The sequence below is a fragment of the Hyla sarda genome, chromosome 1 (genome assembly GCF_029499605.1).
Source record: "Hyla sarda isolate aHylSar1 chromosome 1, aHylSar1.hap1, whole genome shotgun sequence".
In the NCBI taxonomy this organism is placed as follows: Eukaryota; Metazoa; Chordata; class Amphibia; order Anura; family Hylidae; genus Hyla; species Hyla sarda.
The window spans coordinates 475,869,465-475,883,656 of NC_079189.1; the positions used below are offsets into that span (position 1 = coordinate 475,869,465).

The 14,192-nt window shown below is 41.3% G+C and overlaps 1 protein-coding gene across 1 annotated transcript in view; it reads left to right on the forward strand.

Annotated features, from left to right (window-relative positions):
- Positions 1–14,192, forward strand: part of SUSD2 (sushi domain containing 2) — a 288,175-nt gene that overhangs the window by 170,368 nt on the left and 103,615 nt on the right. The window contains exons 22-25 of the mRNA XM_056537221.1: positions 16–159; positions 6,649–6,804; positions 8,168–8,416; positions 12,650–12,916. Of these exons, the coding sequence (XP_056393196.1) occupies positions 16–159; positions 6,649–6,804; positions 8,168–8,416; positions 12,650–12,916 (816 nt within the window). The remainder of the gene's footprint in view (positions 1–15; positions 160–6,648; positions 6,805–8,167; positions 8,417–12,649; positions 12,917–14,192) is intronic.

Consider the following 14,192-nt stretch of genomic DNA (forward strand, 5'->3'; position numbering starts at 1 on the left):
TTGTATCTGTGGCAGCTTCTTCTTTTGGAGATCCTCATTTTATTACCTTTGATGGGGTCGAATACACTTTTAAAGGCAAAGGAGAATACACACTGGTGAACACCAGCTACAAGTCACTTGTGATACAGGGTCGGACACAACCTGCTGTACATGTAAATGGTAGGTATCTACCAAATAAAAAGTAATAGGCATCCTCTCAATAAGAATCTCTGTTGTGTACAGTCAGTGGTCTGGATTAGAGATGAACGAATTTACAGTAAATTCGATTCGTCACGAACTTCTCGGCTCGGCAGTTGATGACTTTTCCTGCATAAATGAGTTCAGCTTTCAGGTGTTCCCGTGGGCTGGAAAAAGTGGATACAGTCCTAGGAGACTCTTTCCTAGGACTGTATCCACCTTTTCCAGCCCACCAGAGCACCAGAAAGCTGAACTAATTTATGCAGGAAAAGCCATCAACTGCCGAGCCGAGAAGTTCGTGATGAATCGAATTTACTGTAAATTCGCTCATCTCTAGTCTGGATTTACTAAAACTGTCTCTTAGACAGTGCAGACTTAGACAGACAGTCCTTAAAGGGGTGCTCTGGTGGGAATTTTTTTTTTTAAATCAACTGGTGCCAGAAAGTTAAACAGATTTTTAAATACTTCTATTTAAAAAATCTTAATTCTTCCAGTACTTTCAGCTGCTGTATGCTCCACAGGAAGTTCTTTTCTTTTTATATTTCTTTTCTGTCTGTCCACAGTACTCTCTGCTGACACCTCTGTCCATGTCAGGAACTGCCCAGAGCAGGAGAAAAAACCCCATAGCAAACCTCTCCTGCTCTGGACAGTTCCTGATACGGACAGAGGTGTCAGCACAGAGCACTGTGGTCAGACAGAAAAGAAATCCAGAAAGAAATACAACTTTCTCTGTAGCATACAGCAGCTGGTAAGTACTGGAAGAATTAAGATTTTTAAATAAAAGTAGTTTACAAATCTGTTTAACTTTCACCAGTTGATTTAAAAAAAAAAATAATTCCTCCTAAGTAAATGCACCAAATTAATCAAGGTGGCATACATCTGTCATATCTGAAGGCTATCTAAGTCTAGACCATCTATTAGTTGGCATACTGCAAACCAGAATTTTTAGCCAAAATTTCAGGCCACTCAACCTTTTCTCAAAGCCACATCATTTTACCAAGGTCATGCTCCTTTTTTTTTTTTTTTTTTTTTTTTTTTACTTAGTGGAATAGTGTCTGAAAGGTATCTAAAATTCATAATAAATGTCGGGCAAGTCATGTAGAAATATGCATTTATTGCAAATTTGCAATAGCAAACCTGGACCAGGGAATGAAGAGGTGACCTATTCTACAGTGTGATACATCTCTTCCTTTTTAAATAATCCTCTTCCTTTTTATACTTATACAGTAGGACCAGATTCACTTGTAGCTTCGTAATAATAAAAAAAAAAAATGAAAAGGGGCGTTCCCCCAAGATATTTATTAAAGGGGTTACCCAGGAAAAAACTTTATTATATATATATATATATCAACTGGCTCCAGAAAGTTAAACAGATTTGTAAATTACTTCTATTAAAAAATCTTAATCCTTTCAGTACTTATGAGCTGCTGAAGTTGAGTTGTTCTTTTCTGTCTTAGTGCTCTCTGATTACACGTGTCTCGGGAACTGTCCAGAGTAGAAGCAAATCCCCATAGCAAACCTCTTCTACTCTGTGCAGTTCCTCAGACAAGCAGAGATGTCAGCAGAGAGCACTGTTGCCAGACAGAAAAGAACAACTCAACTTCAACAGCTGATAATTATTGGAAGGATTAAGATGTTTTACTAGAAGTAATATACAAATCTGTTTATCTTTCTGGAGCCAGTTGATGTATGAAAAAAAGTTTTTTCCTGGAATACCCCTTTAAGGTTTCCACAGAAAATGTGGTGGATTTGAGCTGAGGAAAACCCTACAGATCAGAACATGTGTAAAACAAGCAAAACGTAGGGAAAAGTGCAAAATGTAGGGAAACCTTAGTAAATACCGTGGAAAAATACTTGTAGGGCATTAAAACCCACAAAGAAAACTACACTTCACTCCTAGGCTAAGTCTCCACTTGGTTTCTTGCACTGCATTATTAGGGATTAATAAAATGCCTGAAAAATCGCCAGTGCAAGTGACGTCATCATGCGTTTTTTCTTGCGTTTTTTCCGGCGTTTTTTTCATTTGTGTGGAAATTGCACCTTGGCGTTTTTTTTTTTTTTTTGGTACCCAAAATTTCTTTGGTACCAAAAAAAAAAAAAAAAAAAGGATGCAGCAGTGATGGAAATTTTTTTATTAAACGCAATGTATATATTTTATAACCCAATTTTTTATTATTTTTTAATAAAGTGTGTTTCACTTTTTTTTTTTTGTAACATTTTTTATATAGTACTACTACTCCCAGCATGGAACAGACTGTTCCATGCTGGGAGTGATAGTACCTGTACTATAGACATATATCGTCCATAATATAGAAGAGAAGCGAGCGGGTCTATACATGGCTCGCCTCTCTGCACTATACTCCGGCCACTGATGTCAACAGAAATATCATATTTCCCACCCAGAGCTGTGATTGGCCGGATGGTTGCAGCCAATCACAGCTCTGAGGAAAAGATGAATGAATGAGCGGCCGGCCCAGAGTATAGAGCAGAGCAGGGATGCGAGCGATGTATACAGTCGCTCCATCTCTGCTATAGACAGGAGGATCATATCGGGTGTCAGTAGTGACATCCACTGTGATGTGTCCTTAAGCAGGGACTACTACTCCCAACATGGAGCACACTCTGCCTCATGCTGGGAGCTGTAGTACCTGTATTAATAGACAGATCGCAGCGAGTGTAACTTCTGACACCCGCTTCGATCTGTCTATTAATGCAGGTACGACAGCTCCCAGCATGAGGCAGAGTGTGCTCCATGTTGGGAGTAGTATTACCTGCAGTTATGGAAAGATTACTGCGGGTATCACTCCTGACCCCCGCTGTGATGCTCCTGTATAATGTATAGATGCAGCGGCCGCTCTCCTATGGTCCCCTGCACGGCCATATATATACACATGTTCCTATTTCTCACAGAGAGCTGTGATTGGCTGGAACCATCTGGCCAATCACAGCTCTGTGGGAGATATGAATAAGTGTAAATATACGTCAGGGCAGGGGACCATGGAAGAGCAGCCGCATCTATATATTATACAGAAAGATCGCAGCGGGCGATCTGTCTATTAGTACAGGTAGTACTACTCCCATCATGGAACAGTGTGTTCCATGCTGGGAGTAGTAGTACTAACTAAAAAAAATGTTTAAAATAAAGCAAAAAAGTGAAAAACACACACAATACATTTTTATAATTGTCGGCTACATTTTTATTTCCCCGCACACATAAATTGAACCCTGTTTAAAAAGTAATAGTTTTTTTTTTCAACAATAATAATGTAGAGATGGTACAAGGTAAGTTAAGTAAAGTAAATGTAAGCAAATCTCCAGGGCCGGATGGACTACACCCAAGAGTTCTTAGAGAGGTAAGTTCAGTAATATCTGTACCCTTGTTCATGATATTTAGAGATTCTCTGGTGTCTGGTATTGTGCCAAGGGACTGGCGCAAGGCTAATGTGGTACCAATCTTCAAGAAGGGCTCTAGGTCTTCGCCAGGCAATTATAGACCGGTAAGTCTAACGTGCATTGTGGGTAAATTGTTTGAAGGACTTATAAGGGATTACATACAGGAATACATAGGGGATAATAGTATTATAAGTGATAGCCAGCATGGGTTTACTAAGGATAGAAGTTGTCAAACCAATCTAATTTGCTTTTATGAAGAGGTGAGTAGAAGCCTTGACAGAGGAATGGCTGTGGATATAGTGTTTCTGGATTTTGCCAAAGCGTTTGATACTGTCCCTCATAGACATCTGACAGGTAAGTTAAGGTCTTTGGGCTTGTAAACTTTAGTTTGTAACTGGATTGAACACTGGCTCATGGATCGTACCCAGAGAGTGGTGGTCAATGATTCGTACTCTGATTGGTCCCCGGTTATTAGTGGTGTACCCCAAGGTTCAGTACTGGGCCCGCTGCTGTTTAATTTATTTATCAATGATATAGAGGATGGTATTAACAGCTCTGTTTCTAACTTTGCAGATGACACCAAGCTTTGTAGCACGGCACAGTCTATAGAGGATGTGCATAAGTTACAAGATGACTTGGATAGACTAAGTGTCTGGGCATCCACTTGGCAAATGAGGTTCAATGTGGATAAATGTAAAGTTATGCATCTGGGTACTAATAACCTGCATGCGTCGTATGTCTTAGGGGGGATTAAACTGGCAGAGTCACTGGTAGAGAAGGATCTGGGTGTACTTGTAGATCACAGACTACAGAATAGCATGCAATGTCAGGCTGCTGCTTCCAAAGCTGGCAGGATATTGTCATGTATAAAAAGAGGCATGGACTCAAGGGACAGGGACATAATACTCCCCCTTTATAAATCATTGGTACGGCCTCACCTGGAATATGCTGTTCAGTTTTGGTCGCCTGTTCATAAAAGGGACACTGCGGAGTTGGAAAGGGGGCAGAGACGCGCGACTAAACTAATATGGGGCATGGAACATCTTAGCTATGAGGAGCGATTAAAGGAGTTACAATTGTTTAGTCTTGAGAAGAGACGTTTAAGGGGGGATATGATAAACGTATATAAGTATATAAATGGCCCATACAAAAAATATGGAGAAAAACTGTTCCAGGTTAAACCCCCCCAAAGGACGAGGGGGCACTCCCTCCGTCTGGAGAAGAAAAGGTTTAGTCTAAAGGGGTGACACGCCTTCTTTACCGTGAGGACTGTGAATTTATGGAACGGTCTACCTCAGGAACTGGTCACAGCAGGAACAATTAACAGCTTTAAAACAGGGTTAGATACATTGCTGGAACAAAATAACATTAATGCATATGCAGAATTATAAAACTACATCCCTTTCCCTTATCCCCTTACACCCTTCCCTTCAATCCCCTGGTTGGACTTGATGGACGTATGTCTTTTTTCAACCATACTAACTATGTAACTATGTAACTATGTAATATACATTTCGTTAGATACAATTTTTTCCTTCACTACTGCATAATTTTGAAAAAAAATTTTTAATGGTACCCTACGAAATTTTATTAAAAACAGCCATCTACATCACTCTTTTGGATCGCTAAAGTCCAAAAAAGATTAAAAACCGCCTGCAAAAACGCCAAAGTTAAAATCCACATAGCATTTTTCTTGGCGTTTTCTCACTCCCATAGACTTCTATTGGAGCAAAACGCCACGATTTTGACAAAAAACACCGGTTTGAGGGAACTACAGCGTTTTTTTCAAAACGCCAAAGAGTGGAAAAAAACGCAGAAAAAGTGCAAAAACGCCAAAAGTATTAAAAAACTGCCAAAGTGAAAAAACGCCAAGTGTAATTCGAAATTTGCGATTTCTCATTGATTTACAGCTAACATCTGGCTGCAGCGTTTTTTGACCCAAAAAACGCCATGCGGCAGAATTGGCGTTTTTCTTTGCGTTTTGCAAAAAATTAAATAAGTGGAGACTTAGCCTTAGTAAATCAGGGCTGATATGTACATAGACTTCAGTGTACTCAGGAGGCTTATAGGTGGTGAATGTATGGGAATGGTGGAGATAATCAAGTACAGTTCCTGCTCCTGCAGTCTTGTAGACTTTGACTGGGTCAGTAGCATGTATTCCCTGCCCTATTTAAACAGAAGACACAATGGGCCTCATTTATAGTGTTGAGTGCAAATATTTGAAATGCAAATTCTTACCGCGAATATCAACATTTTGCGATTTCACAAATATTTAGAATATAGCGCTATATTCATATATTCGTAATGATGAATATTCCTTTTTTTTCTTCACATTACACGTCACAACAATGATGTGTACTGTGTAAAAATAAAAAAGGTGATCATCCCCCCTTCTTTTAAGAGAAAGATATAATCGTGCATGTGCACTATGCGAATTTCATTACGTGTTTCCACTTGGAAGAAAAAGGGAACGAACATAGCGAATATGCGAATTTCGTGAACATAGTACGAATATTCGTCCATATATTCGTGAAATATTGTGAATTTGAATATGGCCCCTGCCGCTCATCACTACTTATTTACTAAGAGTGGGGTGTTGTTTTCTTTCTGGGCTTTTGTTTCCGACAGGTATTTCTCCATGGTATTTACTATTGTTTCTTGTATTTGGTGATTTTTTTCTACATTTAGATTTTTATGAGCTGTCAAGTTTTCCAAAGCTCAAATCCACCACATTTTATGTGGAAAGCTTGGTAAATTGGTAGTTTTTCTTTGGAGACATCCCCCTTTTCCCTGATGACCACACCCCTTTTGTAGGGTTTTCTGAGTAAAGTGTAGAGTAAGTAGGGTTTTTTGGATTTTTTGTCACATATTCTGGCACACGATACATGCAACACAAAAAACCCTACAAAATCTACTTGGAAAAATCTTAGTAAATGAGGCCCAATGAGGGTGGCTCAAGTTATCAAAACCATACAGTATCACATGTTGTTTCTGGGAAACCTTCATTAACGGAACTAATGGATAGCCAAAAGAATAAAAAAAAAAAAATCACATGCTATGTACTTTTCCTTACTGAAGGTTCTACAACTTCAGTCACTGGATTCTCCTCTGTGGCAATGCAAGAAGGGAGTTCTGATATTCTCGAGGTCCGTCTAGCAGAAGACTTAGTGATGCTTGAAGTTCTTCTAAACCAAGAACCTCTAAATTTTAATCGGACATGGCTAGATCTTAAAGGTAAGCTTATCCACTACTATAAACTATTCATTCAATATGTACTTTTATACGTCCACACAGATTTAAGTCAAGAAAGCTGAAAAGTTACCGTATATACTCCAGAATAAGCCAACCCGAATATAAGCCGAGGCCCCTAATTTCACCCCAAAAACCCAGGAAAAGTTATTGACTCGACTATAAGCATAGGGTGGGAAATACATCATCCCCCCATGTCATCATCCAGACCCCCGTCATTAACACCCCCTCATCATCACCCTGTCATTTTCACCCCCGTCACCCCGTCATCATCCCCCCCTGTCATCATCCAGACCCCCGTCATCATCACCCCGTCATCATCCCGCCCCCTTCATAATCACTGCCTGTCAGTCCCTTCATTAGTGGTCTTCAACCTGCGGACCTCCAAATCTTGCAAAACTACAACTCCCAGCCTGCCCGGACAACCATCGGCTGTCCGGGCACGCTGGGAGTTGTAGTTTTGAAACATCTGGAGGTCCGCAGGTTGAAGAACTCTGCGGCCTTCGTCATCATCCAGACCCCCCCCCCCCCCTTTAGTTTTCTACTCACCTCCCCTTGGTGGTAAGGAAGGGTGAGCTGGTCCGGGCCATCTATGCTGCAGGGACCGTCCGGTGGGGAGGGTCGATCGTTCCGGGCTGTCCATCTTCACCGGGAGGCCCTCTTCTCCGCTCCGGGCCAGGCACCGGACTAGTGACGTTGCCTTGACGACGACGTACAAGGACGTTCATGCGCAGGTACGTCTGCTTTGAGTGGCCCTGTTCTGCCGATAGAATTTCTGCCTGGGGATATCTCCAGGTATAGATCAGATAGTGTGAATGAGCCCTTACAATCTCATCCTTTATACACTAATCATTGTAGCTGAAGGAGGATGAAGAAGTTAAAATCCTAAAATCAGTAAGTTATCACTTTCTATCGGTTTTACCCATGAAATTTGCTACGTGAAGTAGATGGAAAATAAAGTGTCACAGGTCACACTTAGACCAGTTTTCTATCTTATAGCTTGACAATCATAAACCATGTTTATACATGTCAGAGACACCATCATGTCCAGTGGGCTCTGGCATAATAGGTTTTCCAATTGCATTTCCTATATACATTTTAACTAGCTCCTGAGCCCTCACCAATAACATTCTGTGGGGTTACCGAATATAAGGTTATTAACAAGAGAATGCATAAAAAGGAGTATGAGTGCTGAATTACACTACATGTGGTTAGTTTGTAGTCTCTAACTATCTAACCATGTAGAATAGATCTGCATAGCAGCTGTACTGTAGGCATAATATGATATAATTTTTTTAATATTAATAAATGAATGTGCTGTTTTATTTCATATCTATTTTTCTGTAAGGTGTATTTCTGTTTTATGGTGCTAACAAACGTGTGACGGCTATGTTTCCTTCGGGAGCTGGGGTGGAAGTGAGAGGACGAGGAAAGTTCCTGAGTATCAATGTCCTTCTGCCGGAGGAGTTCATGAACCAAACACAAGGGCTCATGGGAGTCATGAACAACAATCCAAATGATGATTTTACACTCAGGGATGGAAGAGTACTCCCAACTGATTCAACTTCAGAACAGCTTTTCCAGTTTGGTGCTGACTGTGAGTATTGTCTACTTTAGTAGCCCTTCCCTAAAAATATTGACACATATAACATAATAATAAAAAAAAACTAATGGTGAAGAAACACAAGAATTCATTGATACATAACCATGTAGATATCCTAAATGGATGGTACATTGCACAGTGCCCGAGTTGGTATGTAATCAAATGCTAATATTTACATTTCTAACATTGCAGCAATAAACAAATGATTAATGGATAATGAAAGGATGTTAATCAATAAAGGTCCATAGCTACAATACCACAAGAAAAAATAAATACTACAGAAGCACTAACCCTTAAATAGATTTTATGTATATTAAAATTATATAAAGTGTGCATAGGTACAATGAGCAGAATTTATGAAACAATTTAGACAGCTATTTACTTCTAAAGTTGTCGCAGGAAAAGTCACAGGTTTGTCCCGTGCAACTTTTCCTGCAACATTTCATTTACTCTGATCTAAATCAGATCACTTTGTGGTCATAAAAATTAAACAATTTGTGCAGTGGTCACCAATTCAACCCTGCCCTTTATCAATCCATGCGACAATTGTATTAAGGTGTGTGCGACTTTTAATACAATTGTCGCACGGCCCGCCACTGCTCTGCAACATTTAATCAGAGCAGTTCAATGGGCATTCATCAACATCCGTGCGCCATTTGATAAATTTGGCGCATGGACTCCACTTTTCCCAAACTTTTTTTGATCTAAAGTGACCAAAAACCAAGTTCACTTTTGATAAATGCCCCTCAATGGTCTTCTATTTTCCAATGCCTTTTACCCTGCTTTCTCTTTCTGTGTCCGGTGTATTTGATTTAGCAAGTAGGTTTTGTTCTTTCCCTAGTTACTTGATTTTTTGTGCAATATAGTCCTATTCTTGTAGGTGTTCTTATAGTTTATACTGTAGTGAATATCTGTTTTGTGAACATCAGCAAAAACTACTCACCTACATTTGCCAGGATCTACATGACCTACCTCGGCTCATTTTTGTGCCGTATGCGCTTTTTCCCCACTCAGATTGTAAAAGCGCATACGGCGCAAAAATGAGCCAACCGGACCGAACGTTTCACTGTGGCCGGCTCATTGAAATGAATTACATACGGGAGGGCATAGAAAGGCATACGGGAGCGCGAGGTTTTAGCTCCCCCCTGCCGTATGCGCTCCCGTATGGGAGAAAACGTGATGTGAACCCAGCCTAACAGTTATTTTTGCTCTCGTCTGATCTCTGGGTCTTTTACATTGGGTAATAATCGGCCTATTCTATTGATAATTGCCCCATAGTGACAGTGACTTTTAAGCTGTTGTAAAACTACAACTTTCAGCCTATGGCACTTTTAAAGGGGTACTCCATTGAAAAAAAAAAATCTAATCAACTGGTGCCAGAAAGTTAAACAGATTTGTAAGTTACTTCTATTTTAAAATCTTAATCCTTCCAGTGTCAGCAGAGAGCACTGTGGTCAGACTGGAAAGAAATTCAAAAAGAAAAGCTGAAGAGATCAGACGAGAACAAAAATCACTGTTAGTTGGCCACACATCTTCCCATGTACAGCAATGTAAGTGAAGGGCAGCATGAACGATCCAGTGATCCTTTAAACAAGTGTAAATCCCCTAGATCACACTGGGCAGCGCTCTACCCATCTAAAAGGCCCTTAGACTTGTTCCTGTGTCTCTCTGGCATACTGCACACAAATGAGAATAATCTATAAAAGTATTGTGTAATACTGCATCATGTAGGCTGTTATTTCTTCAGTCCAGATGGTTACCTTAAAGGGGTACTCTGGTGCTCTTTGCTGACATCATGACCACAGTGCTCTCTGCTGACATCTCTGTCCATTTTAGGAACTGTGCAATGCAGCATATGTTTTCTATGCGGTTTTTCTCTTACTCTGGACAGTTCTTAAAATGGACAGAGATGTCAGCAGAGAGCACTGTGGTCATGATGTCAGCAGAGAACTCTGTGTTCCAAAAAGAAAATAATTTCCTCTGTAATATTCAGCAGCTAATAAGTACTGGAAGGATTAAGATTTTTTTAAAAGACGTAATTTACAAATCTGTTTAACTTTCTGGCACCAGTTGATAAAAAAAAAAAAAAAAAAAAGTTTTCCACCGTAGTTCCCCTTTAAGTTGGATAATTCTCTTCTAACTTGCTGTTTAGAGGTTGCTTAACCCCTTAACGACGCAGGACGTATATTTACGTCCTGCGCCGGCTCCCGCGATATGAAGCGGGATCGCGCCGCGATCCCGCATCATATCGCGTGGGTCCCGGCGCTAATCAACGGCCGGGACCCGCGGCTAATACCACACATCGCCGATCGCGGCGATGTGCGGTATTAACCCTTTAGAAGCGGCGGTCAAAGCTGACCGCCGCTTCTAAAGTGAAACTGAAAGTATCCCGGCTGCTCAGTCGGGCTGTTCGGGACCGCCGCGGTGAAATCGCGGCGTCCCGAACAGCTGATCGGACACCGGGAGGGCTCTTACCTGCCTCCTCGGTGTCCGATCGACGAATGACTGCTCCGTGCCTGAGATCCAGGCAGGAGCAGTCAAGCGTCGATAATGCTGATCACAGGCGTGTTAATACACGCCTGTGATCAGGATGAAAGATCAGACTTATAACACTGCAAAAAAAAAGTTTAAAAAAAGTGTTAATAAAGGTCATTTAACCCCTTCCCTAATAAAAGTTTGAATCACCCCCCTTTTCCCATAAGAAAAATAAAACAGTGTAAAAAAAAATAAAAATAAACATATGTGATATCGCCGCGTGCGTAAATGTCCGAACTATAAAAATATATCATTAATTAAGCCGTACGGTCAATGGCGTACGCGCAAAAAAATTCCAAAGTCCAAAAAAGCGTATTTTGGTAACTTTTTATAACATTAAAAAATGAATAAAAAGTGATCAAAAAGTCAGATCAAAACAAAAATCATACCAATAAAAACTTCAGATCACGGCGCAAAAAATGAGTCTTCATACTGCCCTGTACGTGGAAAAATAAAAAAGTTATAGGGGTCAGAAGATGACATTTTTAAACGTATAAATTTTCCTGCATGTAGTTATGATTTTATGATCCAGAAGTGCGACAAAATCAAACCTATATAAGTAGGGTATCATTTTAACCGTATGGACCTACAGAATAAAGATAAGGTGTAATTTTTACCGAAATATGCACTGCGTAGAAACGGAAGCCCCCAAAAGTTACAAAATGGCGTTTTTTTTTTCGATTTTGACGCACAATGATTTTTTTTTCCGTTTCGCCGTGCATTTTTGGGTAAAATGACTAATGTCACTGCAAAGTAGAATTGGTGACGCAAAAAATAAGCCATAATATGGATTTTTAGGTGGAAAATTGAAAGGGTTATGATTTTTTAAAGGTAAGGAGGAAAAAACGAAAGTGCAAAAACGGAAAAACCCTGAGTCCTTAAGGGGTTAAAGGACAACTGCAGCGTCATTACACGTATCCCCTATCCACAGGATAGGGGATAAGTGTTTGATCGCGGGGGGTCCGACCGCTGGGACCTCCCCCCGATCTCCCTAATGGGGCGCCGCCATAAGCGCTCATGGTGAGCGCTAAGGCACGTAGCGTCGACCTAGAGGTCGACGGTGACGCCCCGTCTCCTCCCTGTCCCCATACAGTTTTATGGGGGATGCGGGGAGGCACGAATGCTGCCTCCCCGCCTCTCCCATAGAGATGTATGGAGGGGGCGTGTCGGCCGCAACGTCATGCTGCGGCTGGCTCGCCCCCTGCACGGAAGAGCCGCGGCCCCGTACAGGAGATCACGGGGGGCTCCAGCGTTCGGACCCCCCGCGATCAAACACTTATCCCCTATCCTGTGGATAGGGGATAAGTGTTTGTAACACTGCAGGTGTCCTTTAAGAAAGTGGGGGGGGGGGGGGGGGGGGGTTTGAAGCGTTTGTGTACTAAAGCCAGTTTAATGGGTGGTGGGCAGGATTTCATGTGCTCGGCGGAGTATGTTAGTTATTGATTTCCAAGCTGATTTTGGAGAACCAAGCTTTAAGATTGTCTACTGGTTTCAATGGATTAGCTACCCCATGACAAATTCATTTCCTTCATAGGTTATTTGTAGTTCTTTTTTGACTGGGCCATATCCCCAACTAAAATTAAAATGGCCTATAATATGTTCTAGGTAAACTTACAGTGTAAACTATGTATAAATAACTTAATATATATGTATAATACACTGTATCTTATTCAAGTGTTGTGTTTATTCCAGGGGCAGTGACCAATGATAGCTCACTCTTCACTTACGACTCACGGTGGCTGATAGAGAACTATAAAGAAAAGCATGACCCCAATTTCTTACCCACCTTTTCTGTTCAGGAGGATCCCAATGATCCACTTACTGAATACATAAAGAGGATATGTGGGAATGATTATTTCTGTAGGTTTGACATACTCACAACTAGAGACTTGGAAGTTGGAAATGCAACATTATGGTCACACGAAAACCACAAGAATTTAGTGCAGAGCTTGCAACCAGGTACGGAAAAAATGTCTACTTATTCTGTAAAAAACACTGCAGCTATTTGTAATAAAAAGCTTATCAATTATTCTGAATCATTAAACTGCTGCAGATCCATAATTTGATGACAATTCCATTCTGATATTCCATCATTCCAGTATGAATTATTTATATTAAGGGTCTAGTCACACGTACAGTATTCTGCGCAGATTTGATGCTGAGGATAAGAAGCTGTGCTTAGTCATTTAGCTTAAATTGAAATCTGCAGCAGAAAATCCTGCACATCATATCTCCGCATCAAATCTGCGAATATTGTACGTGTGAATAGACCATAAAGCTGCTATATTTTATTTTGTCATGTTGAGAGTAGACGGATGTTAAAGGGGTTGTTTGGGGGAAAAAAATGTTTTGTTGGTTTATTTATTAATTTAAAAAAAATAATAATTTGTCTCTTACTCAATCTTGCGCCAACCCTGGTATAACAGAGCCAATCAGTGGGGGGACACCACTGTGGCCACTGATTGAATTAGGGGAGATTGATCAAAACTTGTGCAGAGGAAAGGGTATGCCATTCTGAGGAAGGAGGACTGAACCTCTGAAATGCATCATTCGTTTTATTATTCTAGTAAACATAGTGCCATAGGCACTTGAAAATAGCAGCCACCTACACAGCTGGTTTATCTCTGCCTTGTGCCGGGGCTCTGGTGTTTTGGGGTAACACATGAGGCGCTGTCCTCTTTCTCGCTGTCTCATTAAGGTACCAGAGGAAAGGTTCACCAGTTGCCCATAGTAACCAATAAGATTGCTTTTTTATTTTTCAGAGACCTGTTCACAACTTTCCCTTTACACAGGTTTTAATAAACTTTAGACATATAACTTGGGGGTTGTAACATATGCAGGTCCGGCATTGTGGTGGGGCAAACCAGGCAGTTGCCTAGGGCTCCCATCCCCCAGGGGGCCCCCTGCTGGCTGCTGAGCATAGGCGTGCGCACAGGGTGTGCAGGGTGTGCCTGGGCACACCGTAATTAAACCCAGGGGGGATTGGCGGCTGCCACTGAGCAGCCCACAGGGGGCCTCCGTCACATTCTGGACATCCCTGTGTCCCGAAAGATCTTTTCGGGACACAAGGGTGTCTCAGTTACCTTTTTTCGTGAACTTTAAAAATGCAGGGGCCGCCGGGAGGTAGCGCACGCAGGGACGTCACTGACGTACCGTGCGTGCACCCATAGCAACGGAGGAGCGGAGCATCGAGGAGGACGTGCGCCGGCCGGCATGGTAAGTCACCATCACCAGC